This window comes from Sprattus sprattus (genome assembly GCF_963457725.1).
Source record: "Sprattus sprattus genome assembly, chromosome: 7".
Taxonomy (NCBI): domain Eukaryota; kingdom Metazoa; phylum Chordata; class Actinopteri; order Clupeiformes; family Clupeidae; genus Sprattus; species Sprattus sprattus.
In genome coordinates this window covers 27,246,968-27,264,836 of record NC_137926.1, presented here as the reverse complement: position 1 = coordinate 27,264,836, position 17,869 = coordinate 27,246,968, and the positions used below count along the sequence as shown (strand labels likewise).

Here is a 17,869-nt window from a genome sequence, read left to right as displayed (position 1 = left end):
TGGGGACAGGCGGTATTGGGGGGTGTCATAACACAGTTTTCATCAAATCCTTCACCGTGTCCACAGAGCTGCTCAAGATTCTCCTGTTTGGAGAATAAACAGGACAAGAGCAGCTAAAAGGTTTGTGCTTACTGTTCTGGCCCATCAATCAGTTTACTGGCCTCGTGGTGGTGGTGGGACGGGAAGTGCAGAGAGAGGTTGAGGCAAAGCAGGCCCTCCTCTCCTGCATGTTTAGGGAAGCCAACTTCCCCCATGCCGATTGATCTCCTCGCTTGTTAGCAGGGTCAGGTACTTAAAAGCACAGGAGAGCAAGAACATCCTTGCATTAATTGTAACAGCAGGTTTGATTATACTAACAGGAGCTCTGTTATAACAGCCAAACCAAACATGTTCAGAAAAAAACACCTCCCAACACACTGCGTTAAGAAGAACATATGCTGTTTTTGATGTTATGTGAAAGAATATCATTCGCTTTTTGCAAGTGTTTGACCAGAGGGGAAGTATCTATGGGGAGTTACTGAAGTTCAACCAGTGACAGAATTGGGGAAAGCAAGGCCTATGAGATCAAGCCCCATCCAGTGGCCGATAACAATCTTACATAAGAGATGGCCACTTAGACTGATGGCAGGGAAGGTTTTGATGCTGCCATTGGCAGCCTTGACCAGAGTGTGAGAGGTGAACCTGGCCAACACTGGGACTGTGGCTTCTCTGGTTGTCTCCTCTTGATCCGGTTTACATAATGTTTTAATGGGAACAACGGCGTGGGGTTTTCGCACAGTCCAGACAGGCGTCTGTTGGCGCCCCGCGGTGAATAAAAGCAGATGGTGTTGTGACACAGAACGCCACTCACACAGCACCTCACCCCTCTCCAGAAAAACACGCCGGTGATATGGACAAGAGGTTTGTGGGACAGAGCCGTCACTGAGTCAATCACACATCCAGATACCTGCCAAACCAAAGAACCCCTACCCCTTCGTTCATAATGTCTTTTGGGTCTGGAGGGGTCATTCTGAAGGGTAATTCAAGTCTTTGGACGCACTGCCGTTTGGCTCAGCAGCTGGAGGCATGGAGCTGGACTGTTGAGTAAGACTGTGGGCTGAGGAGAGCGAGCTCCCTAAGTGCACTGCTGTTAGCACTGGCACATCTGCTTTTTGGGTAAAGGGGCTCCCCATGCCAGCGTTCTCTACGGAGCTCCGAGTGTATCACATTTCAGAGTAACGCTCAAATCCGGTTGGGTCCTCTGATCATTGAGCGCAGCCAATCACAGCCAGGCATTTCAGGACTTCCAGGTTGGGACAAGTCTCCAGACACGTTCAAGAGTAAAAGGCCCCCTGCAGAAAGAGGATTTCAGAGGAAAGCAACAACAGCTGACTAGAGACTTTCTTTTCTTCCCTCTCGCTAACAAACCATGACCGAGCAGTTATGAGCGTACTGCACATGAAGTAATTTGAACAGATATCACAGACGCAAACTCCAGTCCCTTGGAGAAACAATAAAAAAACAAAAAGGAAATAAAAAGGCATGCAAAACTGTGGTGAACGCCGATCTGCTTCTATTTCAGAAAGTGCAGGCAGTGCAAAGAACAAAGGACAAGCAAAGAATGCCTTAAGAATTACATGGGGTGCTGTAACAGAGGCTGTGAGAGGATGCCTTGCAACTTCATTTGAATCTACCTCACGTGTATGGAAGTACCATATTTGCCATGGCATCCTCATGATCATAAGGGGTACAAGCTCATGCCTCCTGCACAGTAACCACAAATACAAGTTTACACACACACTCACAAGGCCTTTACACATAATGCTCATTCCTGGCTCCGCCACTTGTTACACGTTTAATTTGCTCATCGGATAGGCAAGCGAATGAGCTCCATCACAATCTCACACTTCAAGTCTCCCATTGTGTTTCCGCCTCATTTTCTCCAAGGTGTGAGAGAGAGGCAAACCCCCCCAGGAATTCACCCTTTTCTCTCAGTGCCAATACCAGCTGGCCAGCGACAAGGAAATGCCAGCCCGCCATTCAAAATGATTGATTGTGGCGTAGTAGAAACCAGTAGTGCAAGTGCACTACAACAGAGAGGTACAGAGAGAGAGAGAGAGCGAGAGAGAGAGAGAGGGCAGTCCGCTCTGCTGCAACTTGTCTCTAGGCAACACTGGAGGAAGTGTGTGCAGAAATCAATAAGACATGGGGCAGGACAGGCCCCGGTGGGCGTGCGTCACCAGGTGACTTCACCTCTGGCCAGGAGGAAGCACTGGGCCCCATCGATTCCGCCACCCACGGCACTTTGTAAACTTTGTAACGGCAGGGTGGCCACATGAAGGGCACTCTGAGGACAGCCTAAAGAGATCCCACAAGTTAGCACTCCGTCCAGCCCTGAGCTGAGAGAGAAAGAAAGAGAGAGAGAGAGCGAGTGAGTGAGAGAGATGACTAGAGAGAGAGAGAGAGAGAGAGAGAGGACTAGAGAGAGGGAGAAAGTGAGAGCGAGAGACAGAGAGATACAGAGAGAGCGAGAGAGAGGACTAGAGAGAGGGAGAAAGTGAGAGCGAGAGACAGAGAGATACAGAGAGATACAGAGAGAGAGGACTAGAGAGAGGGAGAAAGTGAGAGAGAGAGAGAGAAAGAAAGAAAGAGGAGCGGATTTGCACACATATTGCCATGCCTAATAGCCTGAATCCCTCTGACCTTGGAGGCCGGGCACAGGGGTAAAAAGCAGTGCATGACGGGACCTTGTGTGGAAATAACTCCAAGAGTGTGTGCATGTCTGCATGGCAGCCTCCATCTCAAGCTCACTCCGCATGTATCTGGGTCTCTCTTTCCCTTTCTCTCTCTCTCTCTCTCTCCCTCTCCAGGAGCTAGCAGCTTCAAGCAATTAGTAGAATTACGCATTTGGGCTACGGGCACTTCTGGAGAGAGCAGAGAACATTAATGAAAGTCATAAACGCTACCAGCTGGAGGCTATGCATTTACACCAGCAGTTATCCAGTATGCAAGAGCCCTAGCTTTAAAAATGAGCCTTTGTTTTTCTGCTCTCCCTCCCAACCTTCTGAAGGGCTGATGGATGGGACTTGCTGTAGGCTGGGAGCCATTTCTCCACATGAACAGAAAACACACACGCACACACACACACAGACACACAAACACACTATGTCTTACGCCTTTTTACAACTTGAGAATCTGTAGGGTGCAGAGTTCCATCTTGCTTAAGGAAATTGTTTAGACAACTCCATACAAACAGCACATTGTTAACCTAAAGTCAAACATATTCATGGATGTTTTTGTCTAATTCTTTAGCTCAGAGCTTGTTCTGTTAACAGGGACATGGCCTCTCAGAGTGGGATGGTAGTAAATCATGCCGGAGCAGATTTTGGTCATTTATTAACCAGAGTGACCAATCTGCCTGAATACATCAACCTGACAATACACTATCTTCATGTGAGGATTCCGCTTGGAAAACAGAAAGGCCTCTAAAGAATTCTGACCAACAAAATGACATGTTTTTAAGTTCTAAGTTTTCACCAAAATCACCTTTCACGTCATTGCTTTACACATCTCCTCAGCGTCTATAAGACATGTTTATTTGAAAGGGGAGCACTGTGTGAGAGAGAACACAGAGTTTCTGTGATGGGTTGAGAGAGGGTGCTCCACACGTTTAGACAGGTTGAGGTGACAATAGCCAGAGTCAGAACAGGACAGCCGGGAAGGGCTATCTGTGCACACTCCCAGAGAAAGCACTAAAAACATGACAGATCTGCAAAAGAGAAAATAAAAATGGGAATAACAACAATAGTGTCAAGTAAGAGTTCTATCACAGGAGCAGTAGTAGTAGTCAGAAATATCACTATTACCATGACGACCACCACCACTACTACTACTACTAATACTACTACTACTACTACTGCTATTGATAAAAATAACCTTAGACCTAATGTGACTTTCTGGGGGGGAAAAAACAAGTAAGAAAGTGAGAATTAACATCTCATGATATACCAAAAGACCAGATCAAGACAAGTTAATATTAGGGCTATATGTAAGGACAGAAGCAAATGACACTGCACAATAGCACATAACAATTATCTGCAGTAGGGCGTAGCCATTAGGCTTGCCGCGTTTGATCCACTGGATAATCATCTCCATTCACTCAGCCTATCCTGCACAGGCACATATGCTATATATCAGCTGTGTGATAATAAGCCTAGTCTCACTTAGAAAGGGGGACAAGAGACAGGACATTATACCCACAGCCATTCAGGCCTTTCTACTGAAACACAGTTACCTATAAAAAGAGCACTAACTCTCTTCATTGATTTTATATCAAGCATGTTCTCAGATGCATTTTTAAAAATCTGCCTCTTCATTTACAGCGAGGAAGACAGAACACAACACCAAGCAAGACAACTTGTTAAGATAAAGAGTAGAAGTTACATTAGTCTTAAGATAAAGGGTAGAAGTTACACTAGTGTTTAGATAAAGAGTGGAAGTAAAAGAGCCTTGACACACAGCAAAGAAATGACGATGAAGGCAAGAGAGAGGAAAGGAGTAAAAAATACTCAAGAAAGAAAGAGAAAGAGGAAAAGAAACTCAATGTGAGAAAAAGAGAGAGAAAGAGAGTGGGAGGGAGAGAGAGAGAGAGAGAGAGAGAATAACACTCTATTCATCCCCTCACGCTAAGCTCAACACCTGGTCCCGCTGCAGGTGGGTCCCTTCAGGCCAAGGGCTGTTTAGAGAGGGCCAGCGAGCCGAGTGAAGTTCCAAGCGAGTGCGAGCCCACAAGCCTGTGTCAGTTTCCAGCTGCACATACACATTCCACACCATTAAAGCTCTTACTAGACATCCAGAGAAATTCATGACGGCGAACCATTGTCCCAGCTGCCAATATACTGTATATGCATAGTCTATATTCATTCGCAAATGGATACTAACAAATAGGCGGTTGTCACATAAGTATGTGCCTGGAGTGGACACAACACGTTATGCTCAGACTGGAGGCAAAAGTGGCCCGAATCTGATTTCTGCTCATGTGACTCAAATCACATGGAATCTGATCTTCCCAATTCTAATTTAAAATACAAATATGGAAGACAGATGTGATGGAGGTAGTCAACAGACACTTCAACACAAAGGCAACAGCCATTGCTCCACAAAAAGCCATCATTTAAAATTTGACTCTCTTTCTTGTCATCCCCGTCCTTATTAACAGCTGCACACAAATGTGCTAGCTCCCAGTGCATATCATCTTATACACTGAACCATAAATGCTAGCTTCAGTGACCTCCATGTTTACTTGTTACTGTCTGTTTTTTTTTTGCATGTGGGTAAGTTTGGGACCATGACCAGTTCACACTGGATTCTTATATTGGCCAAATTTGAAAAATAACATGAACAGCCAAACATTGAGGACCAAGGCTTGCAGTGTGAACGTAGCCTGAACACTAAGTAGCGAGACCTGTAAATTGTAGGGAGCCTGTAATTGAAGTCATTTAGTCCCTGTTTTGCAGTGCATCACCTAAAGAAATACAAACAGCTGTGGTATTCTGTAAAACATCAGATAGAGTCTGTATTTCACAAACACAGGGACTATGATCCTTTCCATGCAGGACATGGCCATCCCACAGCCCATAACTCCTCAGAGAATGTTTTGTCCTGAGGTGATGGTGGCAGGTATTGTATGTAAGCACAAATGTCATCTGGGATAAACGGCACAGGTGACAGCACAGAACAGTGTGGTCTCTTCACTCGCGATACGATGTGATGTGAGTGCGAGTGTGCTCTGACGGTGCTGTACAAATGTTCTGAAAGAGAATCTCTCTGGGGGTTAATTTACGTCAGAGAAAATGACACATGCAGACGAGTCCAAACGTGTGCACACACACATACGTGAACACGCAGACACACACACACACACACTCTCTCTATCCTTCTCTTCACTCATACAAACACACAGTCTCTCTTTCCATGTCTTAATCACACACACATTCTCTCTCTCTCTCTCACACACACACCCACACACACACAGATCTGTGCACACAGACACACATTTTCTAACACACAAACACACACTCCCAGGAACATGAACAGTGTGTTCAGCTTTTCGGAATGGAAAATGTTATCACTTCTTCTGCTTATGGAAGCAGGGGTACTTGAGAGGCATTAATCGCTTAAATCTGCCGTCAACACGGAAGGTAAGCCTCACACACATCAGATGCATCTGAGGGCCTATTCATAAGCAGGTGAAGGGACTGCAGTGTCCAGGCCCCCACACACTACAAAACACGCGTCTATCCATTTGAAAATGTCCTGCACGAAGGGGAGAAGTGATTTCTCTCTGAGTCGACAATTCATCTGGCAATCGAGTGGCAGTGCACAGTGTGTTGTTAGGTGAGGCAGACTTGTGAGTGTTTACAGTGTGGGGATGAGTCGCAGAGCTACGCAGCTGAAGAGTGCAGGTGTTACCGTAGGCTGGGCAGCGGGGAGCGCCTGTCTGTCTCTCTCTTTTTTAGCTGTCAGATATGGAATCTGTTGAAATAGGTCCGTGCTATTGGAGGCTTTTGATTAAGTGTTTCCAACTCCCGTGTGCGGTTGTGTGTGTGTGTGTGTGTGTGTGTGCGTGTGTGTGTGTGTGTGTGTGTGTGTGTGTGTGTGTGTGTGTGTGTGTTTGATTACTGAAACAGCAGTAAATACAGACCCAACCGAAAAAGCACATTACTGAGATCCAAAGTGCACTTAAATATGAAAGCTCTCCTCGCATTCTGGGAGGCAAGTGTGGCTGTTTGTGTTGTTTTCCCTGGCCACCAAACAAAACCTCAAATGACCTACTTTCTGTTTGCCCCGATCCCCACCCCACTCCCCACCCGACACCCCCCACCCCCAGCGACAGCTCCATGGGCCGATTGGGTTTGCGAACATGATGCGGAGCGTCTAATCGCTACTGGTCCACTCCAGCACCCATTCTGGCTCCCTCACCAGCTGCCACATGCTTTGGATTGAGTCTGACCCAAACCCAAGAGGAATGGGTCAATCCAAAAATCACTTCCCATGAGGCTTTACATTGCAAACACAAACAAATTCGGTGAACGGGTCGACAAACCTTCCGATCCCTCGGAGAGTGGGTGCTTAATAAACACAACAATGGTTGCTTCCAAAACTGGCACCAGTGATTGCATTTGGAGAGCCCCTCGCTGGAGGAAGTCATTATCGTGGGTTTAAAATATCTTTATCGTCCGACGTTTTGAAAGAATTTCCTCCCTTGGCTGGGATAATATTAGTGTTGGTGTCAGATGGAGGACACAGTCCAGCCCCCGCAGTGGCCAGACTGGGGCGGTGATGGTGACGCACCAGACAGGAAAAGGGAAGAGGACTTTCGTGGAAAGCGACAGTCCAGTACAACTCACTTCTCCTTTTTCCAGGCTTAAGCCTCCCTTCTAGTTCCCAACTGCACAGTGCTCTACTGCCCCACTAAAGCCAACATTTATTAACATTTTCAAGACGATGTGAACAAATTTACGTCCTAAATTCAGGGCAACTAAAAACTAACTGAAAACAATAGTGATGCTTCCTGTACGTTTAATAAAAAGAAGAAAACCAAGTTTTTCTCCTCAAGTTCCACTGAGCTGGGAGCGGGCAGAAGACAATGAGTGTTTTTTTTTTTTGTTGCAACACTGCACAACGGAGCAAAAAAAAAAGAGCGTCCTTTGACACTCATAGAGAATATAATGGAATCCTTCCTTTCAATTCCTTTACAAGCTGTGCATACTTGCATAAAAGAGCAAAATGTCTTCTCCCAGTTAAATCTTTCTGACTGGAATATAAAAGATCAGCCTGCCACCTTCCATTATCTCAACAAATGAGGTGCACGCCAAGAAGGCCGCACTCAATTGCATCATGTCAATGGATACTGACATCCTCTAATGTGCTGATGTCTTGCTGACGACCTTCCATTGTGAAGCTGTGCTGCCAGGAACGCAGACAGATGCTGGCAGGCTGTGTGGAACCATGTACATAGAGATATGTGTGTTTATCAAATACAACCCCTCCGGAGGAAAAACGGCCTGCTTAAGACGAGGAGTATACACAGAAAACGATAAAACTTTTTTTTTTGTCACTGAGTGCTGAAAGACGGGATGGGTGCTGGAGAAACAGAGGGATTCAGTCTCTCCTTGCTGTATTTATTTTTTCGAATAAACTGTTTTGATCTGAGGAGTGGCAATTTGAAGGGGGGCTCTCCTTAAAATAAACAAAGACATTAGCAAAGTCCAGTTGACAACATCAACACTAAGCGCAACACTGTACATTTTTCACCCTCATAGCGCAGCTTATCTGAGCGAGTGGGCCATACTTCCTTGGAGAGCTGCCCAAATGTAGCGTTCCTCCTGGAGCACTGGCTATCATTACACTAACAAACTGATGTCATGTCTCGAAAATGGTGAAAGAAAAACACTTTCAGCTCAGGCAGTATCTGGCCTCTTTTTTGGCCATGGTGATGGCAGCCACCTCTGTTCACACTTCCTTATGTTCATCGAAGGGCAGAAACCAGCTTCAGAGTCAATATGTGTGTATGTGTGTGTATGTTTGTGTGTGTGTGTGTGTGTGTGTGTGTGTGTGTGTGTGTGTGTGTGTGTGTGTGTGTGTGTGTGTGTGTGTGTGTGTGTGTGTGTGTGGGTTGGGGGCGGGTGGGTTGATGACTACCACAGATCACCAGGGGCTTATTGACTCAGAACCACAGAGAGACCACACAAGACTGTGGCACCACATGCATGCCATGTGCTAAAGACACATGGACACACACGTCACACAAAATAGCTTCTGCCATTGATGTGCTGATTGACTGCCATCCCAGGAAATCAGGGGGCACCCAGAAGAAAGACCTCTGGGGTTTGAGACGGTGGGAGAGCTCCTGCCACTGACAGCCATGCTGTCATAATAGGACTACAGCGCTCAAAACAAAGGGCCTGTGGTGCTGCAAATGAGTCACTAGGGGGCTCATCCAGTGCTTGGAGTTCAGGTATACGAATACATACACTGAATGGCTGAGCAAATTCCCTCAGGCTTGTACAGATCCAAAAAGCGGAAGAAAGAAATGCACAGCAAATTCAAATAAATATAGTAATTAGCCATATTGAATTCAGTCTGTTGTCAAATCTTAAAAATTATAATTTCTGTTTCTTCATCATGTAAAATCAATGCATGCATTAAATAAATTCACATTGCATGAAAAATAAGCTATGGAATGCAACGGTTTGAAAAATCTCCAAAGGAATATAGCAGTAACGACTGATTAACGTGCCATTCACTGACATCTCTTGAAAGTACACTTCAGATCAGTAGCTCTTTAAAATATCCAGTTTAATTAAAGTTAAATAAAAACGTTACCACAAAGAAAATAACACATCTCAATTGTTATTTAACTGCTTCTCAGTCAGCCAGTGTTTTCCATTTATCAGCTACCTACCTCTAAAGCTTTTTCTCCCCTAACTCCCCCTTCAAAACAATCTATCACCGTCCTCATTCTCTGTGAATGATTTCCTAAAGATACTCTCATCTGATACAACTAGATTTACAGACATGTCAGGCATTTAGAGATGTCATATATCACAAGAGAGAACATCATGGTAGGTTCAGCATGCTGTAAGTTAAAAGCCAGTGTCACCACAGTGCACTCTGAAAGCTGAAGTTTGTTTTCTGAGGACACAGCATCGGTACAGGTTAACCACTGCGGCGCTATCAATGACAGCTTTTGATCTGACAGAAAATCTGTTTCTCACTGAAGGGCTCACCGTGGTCACCGATTTTCCACCAGAAGGGTCATAAGTCTACACTGTGTTGACCCAGCCTTTAAATCAGAAAAGTGCAGTTACTCCCTGGCCTTGCGGTTCTCAACATAAGTGTTCAAATGTTCTGGGCTTTGAGCGGCAAAAGCCACCATGCTTTCCAGAGGCCACTGTCAGCTGTTCGTATGCATATGCAGAGCCAATGGACACCAATCCAAGTGTTTCTGGTATTACATTCATTTCTGGTGATCATTAAATAAACATAAATTGTCACATTGCTTTGTCCTCTGAATCATGTAAGAATCTTAAAACTAACAGTGTTCAGGTTACAACAGACATGTATCTGCATCTGTTATGTAGAGAAAAACAAGACATGCATGAAGTTATTTGAGATTAAAAAAAGGTAAAGGTTGTCTTTAATGTGCACTAAAGTGATCACATTTGGCATTTTTAAGCTAAGTTAAGTTAGCTTCCCATTGGTGAATAGGAAATCATATGTTTGCACGTACTGAATATGGTCACTGCATCACACACAAAATTACCTTTTTGACATTAAGTCACAGACAGCAATAAAATGCAATATGGACATTATTCACATATTTTCATCAGAGTAGTGAGTAATCAGTAGTCACTGAATGAGAAGAGCCAATACAAATGTATAGAGAAGCAGGTACTATACTGTTGCAATGATTGAGTTTATGCAATATGATTGAACTCTGGATTTTGCAAAATCTTAAATAAAATGTATTATTATTATTATTATTATTATTATTATTATTATGTAGGAGCAGTGACAGCAAACTTTGAAGAAATGACAGCTAATGTGTATGAAATGCATAAAATAACGTATAAGGCATAAATAGTATAATGTATAAGGTGTTTAATACGTTTGTTAAACTGAAAGAAAAAAATAGACCTATCTGTGATTCCCTGTGGAACAATAATATATTCTTTTTCCATTATATTGCTATTTAGTTCAAAAATGTCAAAATGCTCTGCAAAATAATTATACTGATTTATGTTAAGCTAAAAGACATCAGTTACTAGACATTATGTGTTAGAACTACTAGTTCACATTTAATACTGTAATTTATGAAACCATTTTAGTTTTTTATACATTAGAAAAGATAATACAGATACTTTTTTATTGCTCATGATCTTATTGTTTTTTGTCATAAAACCATCTCTACCTGCAAACTATACATTTTCTATTAATAAAAAAATCACAACCTAGGCAAAAAGTCCTGAAGAATTGTCATATAGCATGGATGGGATGGGACAGGGTGAAAAAAACGATTTCTTACCTGGTCTCTTTGTATGCATGGCAATGAAGTCCTTCTGTGTGACTTGCTGTTGGACTGACTGTGTGCCATGTCTGAGGATATTACAGAGCTGGACCTCCTTCGCCTTTTAAATACAGGGACCTCTTCCTTCGACCCAGTCACGGAGGTACAGCCCTCCCTGTGAATCCCTTCTTTCGGAAAGACCTTGTCAGCATACCTCGCTAGTAAGATTCCAAGCACTCCGACCAGGTATGCCAAGTAAGGTCTCCAAGCTCCTCGTACTTTGTTCAGCGATATAAGTGAAATAGTCCTGAGGACGCTGATGAAAATGATGACGGAGACCCCCTGTTTGAGCCTCAGCACCATGAGTGCGCTACTTGCCAGGCAGGCGAGCACCACCACGGCAGACGTACGGGAGAACGTCTGACCATTCGCCCCGTCAAACAAGCAGCGCGCCGCGCCTTCGCCCAAGTGGCACACAGTGAGGAGGAAAATAGAAGTTTTAATGCATATTCCACACCGGATTAAATACAGACCGACCCAGAAGAAGGCACATGCTAGTGTGAAAACGGGCGAGATAACATGCCACAAAGTTAGCAATAGCTCCCCCGCACAGCTGGATAGAAAATGAATGAAGGACGCTGACGTTCTGTCACTACTAGGTTCAGTCTCCCAGTCCACACATTTAACGACCAGAGCGAGAAAAACCGAAAGCGACCCCACACACACCACAGAGCGCAGCTTTTGGGAAGTCCATATTTTATTGAGAATAAGCCTCTCCCACAATCCACATTCAGAGTCCTGACAGAGCGAAACGACACGTGTTTTCATATATCCATTGCGATGGGGTGCCTTGAAGCTACTCTCGTGAGTGGTGCCTGATGCACCACTTTCACTGACAGAGTTCACTGCCATCTCATTGATTTGCAGAGCAAAGTACCCTTTAACAATTTAAAACATCTCGCTGCTAAGCCATCACAGCATCAGTGCTTTGGATGATGTGATGCATGACATTTCCAGAGGACGTATTATGCATATGTAGACCATTGCAAAACGAACACACGTCCTTTATAAAGACACGAGCTATGACTAGTTAGATTTAAATGTTCTATCCAGACGCATCTCACTGCCTTTGTTGTCCTCCCAGATAAATGGGTGGAGGGCACCCCAACGGAGTACCCGCGAAACAGCGTGACAGACCAACTTCTGACGTTGGACAGATTTAGGTCATTTGTTGTTGTTTTTTTTTTCTTTTTTTTTCTCTATCTCGCACTCCAAAGGTTTGAACTTGAGCTGTGCTGCCGTCTTTTGGAGTCACCTCAGGTCAAGATCGTTCGACTCTTGCTCTATGTCCGCATGAAACACCGTTCCTGAGCACTTAATGTGACCACACGTATTCTGTCACATTTCACACTTGTCTGGGGCTTTATCCGTGGTTGCCCCAGGTCGTATTACTGTCAAGTCGTTAAGAAAAAATAGACTCACATTAACGCACTCCAGCCCCGAGTAGTGAAGCTCGAAGTGAGGAAGGTATTCTGTTTGTTACTCATCAGCTCCTCCGAGAACTGGTGTATGCAGCACTCTCCCCGTGTTCAGTTCACACCCACCCCTGGCTTAACACAGGACCAAGCTTTCATTCAGCAGTCTAGTTGCACAGTGCACTTCATTGAAATGAAACATTCCATCTTCTAAGGTTCCAGCTCAAGGGCATAACTAGCCATCTCGACTTCTCCCCGATTTTTTTAGCAAACCTAAAGAGAGGTTCACCACTAGGAGAGGGGCTTGGGCTGTAGGCTACTCTCTGCCCAATGATGGAAATTGTGGAAATTGAGTACACTCATATTGTACCTTTCTAGATGCAGCATTTCTATCATTAATATTGCTTAAATTAACTGACCTGAGCTCTCTGAAGTGCCATAGATAGATTTAACCTAAGTGAATCATAACATTATTTGTAATCAAAGGTTGCCCCATTTCTATAACAAAAATACACACTCTCGGCATGATAATGGTTTCTGTGGGCTGATGAAAAGTGTGTCAGCCATCTCTTGGAGATGTTTCACAGGTTTAATTGTGGTCCCCTATTCCATTCTCTTCATCTGGGACATTTTCCTTACCCTGCAATAGAGTAGATAAATTACACATCTGAAGTTACGTTAAAAAAGGGTTATCGGGTTGAATACATCATCAATGACCTGTGTTTATCCATTTATTTAAAAAAACTGTCATTTTGATCATGCAAAATTCCAGGGTCTCTCTATTATGCCTTATTAAACCCATAAACATAATACAACACAAATGTATAACAGATCTGCACTTTTAAATCCCAGAAATGCAATAACTGTTGTGTACATTTGTGGGAAGGTAAACATTCTTGACCATATAATGACGGACCATACAGTATAATCTAAATCTTTAGACTCTTTAATGTTTAGATGTATTGAGTGTTAATCTTACAGTTAGATGCCAAGCTGCACAATTGAGAAGAAATCTATTCTTATTGTGTGCATGCACTCACAGGTGTCTGTGTGTGTGTGTGTGTGTGTGTGTGTGTGTGTGTGTGTGTGTGTGTGTGTGTGTGTGTGTGTGTGTGTGTGCTGTTCTCAATAAAAACCAAACTCAGTGTAAGTGCACTCATATTTAATCAATTTAGCTGATTTGGGCTTGACAATGTGGACTAACTGAAATATTTTCGATGGTAAAATTTCTTGCAAATCGTTGCAAATCTTCTAGCCTGACGATGTCATACTCATAATTCTAGTCAGAATATGAGTCTGAGACCGGACTATTGGGCTGTGATTATGGGGCGTGTTTCAACGAACCAGGAAAGAAAATTCCTCTTCGCTGAATTGGATACCTAAAACCAATCAGAGCAACGTAGTATTTCCATCTGATAGATTAAACTTTTACCTGATCCCGTAGGAAGGACGGCAAAAACATCTTTTCAATCGACAAATGCCTTGATCGCGTTTCTCTGTTCCTCTTTCAAAATGAATGCGCTGTCATATCTGTTGAGATATGCCTGCTCACGTTACTTAATTAGCACTCAAGGCTAGAAGCTACCATTCGTTTGAATGTTTTTTTTTTTCTACGCGTTAGCATAACCTATCAATAATGCTCTAGAGTGCTTCAGTTAAGACCTATAATCCTGGGCAACACTCGTTTTGCGTATACACAACTAACCGAGTCAATGTAGACATATAAAAGTCGTGTAGATAGCTTAAATCATATAAAATATGTCCCACTAAGCTTCCGAGACGGCGCCATCTTTGTTCGATGTATACCGGTATTCTATCTATATCTGTCCATCAACGTATAAAGCCCGCCCTTACAATTTGAATGGTCAGATCACTTTTCGGGGCCGTTTAAACCCTCCCAACTAACTCGACTCCAGACTGAATCTCCAGACCAAAAATTTTGTGGGCGGAGTTCAGGCTGGTATCCAGGCTACAAATCTTCACCATCTACTGAAATCTCCTCAAAAATAAACCTTAGAATTCATCTGATTTTTAGATTGACATAGTTGGCCTCAGATTATAGTTAGTCCCTTCAGATCATTGTCAGTTTTCAAATGTTTTGTCAAAACTCCAACAACCACACTGCGGTAATGCAAGTAGTGAGACAATTCTGTATTCTGTAAACCTGGTATCTACGGCATTATATATATACTTAAAAAAAAATAATAATGTATGTGGAAGACTAGTTTAATTTACTAGAAACACAATACTGAATGTCCTCAGAAATGTGACCTAAAAATTAATGCTCTCCACAGTGAACAGAAAGGACTGCTGGCTTTCAAAAGGAGGGAGATTGGAGCCGCTACTGAAGGGAATGTCACCGAAACGCAGTTCCCTTAAAACTGGAGAGGCTGAACTTGGTTACCTGTGTCAGTGATAGGGCAGAACCCCACACAGAAAGGAGGACAAAGAGGGGGCGGGGGGCGGGGGGGCAAGTGGCTAAGAACACATGCTGAAGCCCCTGGAGGTCTTTGCCTTTCCCCCCTCGAGTTGAGGAGTGTTGGACTAAAGGTGAGTTTTACCTTCCAGGTAGAGGAGGAAGATAAATCGCTCGTTGGCAGATAAGTGGCCCAGTGGTGTGGTTTGCTTGTGCAACCTGTATGAACTATTCCATCAATACATTGTCTCAAACTTATGGAGGTTTCAGTAACAGTGTCTCTCTACATGCCCATGTATTGTTTTGAGTGTGTATATATTGTGTATTGAGTGTGAATAGATACATTCTTCCCAACACTACAGTTTGTGCAGTGTGGCTTTGGCACACTGACGTCAGTCTTTTGTAGACATAGAGCAATAGGTCTGACCCGAGGGGATTCATCCAGATATGACCATGATTTAAAAAAAAAAAAAAAAATTGCATCCAGTAATTTCCAGCACTGTGTGTCATCATATCCAATTGCCCAGCAGCTACAGATATAACTTTCTTCATGACAATATGCATAAATGGATGTTGTCTGCTTCAAAACAAATTCCACAGGGATCTGCATAAACAACACATTTTTGTCTCAGAGAACAGTTATTCAATAAGCCACAAAGAGCATTCCTATCAAAAGACCTTGCAATATGTCTTCAGGCCGTTACAAATTACCCATAAGAATTTTAACAACCATGGAATGCACACAGCTCTGGCCTGTGTGGCTATTGTGTGCCTCATTGTAAAACTGAGTTTTATGGAGTCCAATTCATCAGACATCTGGCGCTTCTCCTTCTCTGTGGTGTCAGGTATTTGACTTTCAATAAACCTATGACAGGGCAACACTTTAGGACGGGCCACTTCAATGAGTTATCCGCAAAGAGGGGAAGTACATATTAACTCCTCATGTATGTAATCTTGATTGTGTTCCTGTAAGGAGACATATTCCCATCAGTGTTCCCATCAGGGCGCTACTTTGAAAGAATAGAAAGAATAGAAAAGAAATTACAATTACATCACACTGAAACAAGCTGAACTACAGCCAATCTACCCTTGGGAGAAATCTATCAGTGAGACACTTGCACCAAGCAGCATTACTCATTTAGCCAGGTCACTTCTAAAACAGCTTCTCTGAAACTTCTCTAAGCAATAATCAATGCTTTTGACTAACTGGCACCTTATACGTCTATTCAAGTTTACTTTTACAAATTCAGATTCAAAACCTTTCCCAAAAACTATCTCCAAATATTTTTCACAGGTGAGCTGACAATCCAAAAAGTAATTAGACTACTTGAATCACTATGCAAATATGAATGTAGTTGAACTAACAGCAAGCTACTACAAAATATAAACATAGGACAAAAAGTAAGGACATTTGTGTTTGGTAGATTATTTCTTTGTTAAAACAATGCTTCTCTGCAATAAATCTTATACCGTTGGAAAACCTGTTTAGTTCCCTTTTAAATGGTCCCACATTTGTAAGGAACATGCATTTGTAAGATGAGCAGCACAGCTGAGTATGTTGGTTGCGCCCATGAAAAATGTGCCAAATAAACGTACTTACAAAAAGTAAGTAACAATGCTTCTTGGCAAGAAATTTGTACCGTTGGAAAGCCTGTTTACTCCTTTCAGATGGTACCACATGTGCAAGGAACATGCTTTTGTGGGATGAGCTGCAGAGCTGAGTTTGTGGGTTGCGCCGATGAAACATTTGCCAAACAGCTTATTCTGGCAAACTTTTCATGGGCGCAACCCACAAACTCAGCTCTGCAGCTCATCCCACTAATGCATGTTCCTTGCAAATGTGGCACCATTTGAAAGGGGAGTAAACAGGCTTTCCAACAGAGAACGTGTTGCCAAGAAGCATTGTTACAACGAAGAAATAATCTACCAAACACAAATGTCCTTACTCTTTGTTCTATGTTTAGTTAAAAAATCCATGGGTTTTCATACTCTGCTCCTTCAGAGCGTGGGAACAGACAGAAAGGGAATAGAACGGATTTTATTCACTCACGTTTCGAAATGTCAGACACATCAGCCAATCAAGTTGTTCTCTCCCTATGGGGTGGGCGTAATCTATCGGAAACATCATCCACCAAAACCACTCGCAGCTCATACTGCATGCCCAGGTACTCTTGATCTGAGGGTGTTTATGTAATGCAGTGGTGTCCAAAGTGTGGGGCGAGAACCCCAGGAGTGGCGTGGACTTACAGCAAGGGGGGCGTGGTGGAAAAAACCTAAACCAACCTTAAAAGAACCCTTTATTTAGGGTTAAAAGATTTAAAAGATGAATGTCGTCTCATAGTGCCATTATTTTTTATTTTGTTTTTACAATAGTCTTGTTTAGATGTAGGCTGTTAGTTCAGTAAAAAACAGGCTATGGTATCTGTTATTAAACCATGTGTTTCCTAGGTCCTTTTTATCTCAAAAGGCAAAAAAAGTCAGTGTTTAAACTTTAAAAAGTCAGTGTTTACCTGTTCTAAAATCAGCGCAAAGCACGGCCTCTTGGGGCTTATTGCTTAAGTATAGAATGGGTTTGTCCCAGAATTCTCCCACATACTTGTTTTTACATATTTCATTGCATTAGATATAATGATGTATATATTCTGACTGGAACACCAACATACATTTGGAAAAACTGCAGAGACATTGAAATGAAAATTACTGGATATAGAATTACTAAGCAAGCTAAAGTTGAGGTATTTATTAGCAGCCATTGAAGAAAAATGACCATAAATGGAGAGTAATAATGGGCTTTACTGGACTAATGTTGCTGGCATGGTACAGCACAACATTCTATCTTCAGTTGAGATTTGACAGTTTGATTAAGCAATCTTCAAAGAGACATGTTGGCGTACTGTTGTGTTTCTGATGCTTTGTGTTTTCAATGTG

General features: G+C 43.0%; 1 protein-coding gene across 1 annotated transcript in view; it reads right to left on the bottom strand.

The window, feature by feature from the left end:
- Window positions 1–11,962, bottom strand: part of LOC308368690 (cGMP-inhibited 3',5'-cyclic phosphodiesterase 3A-like) — a gene marked incomplete at both ends in the record, with an annotated part of 63,236 nt that extends 51,274 nt beyond the window's left edge. The window contains one exon of the mRNA XM_080842930.1: window positions 11,069–11,962. Coding sequence (XP_080699056.1) covers window positions 11,069–11,962 — 894 coding nt within the window. The remainder of the gene's footprint in view (window positions 1–11,068) is intronic.
- Between the last annotated feature and the right edge of the window lie 5,907 nt (window positions 11,963–17,869).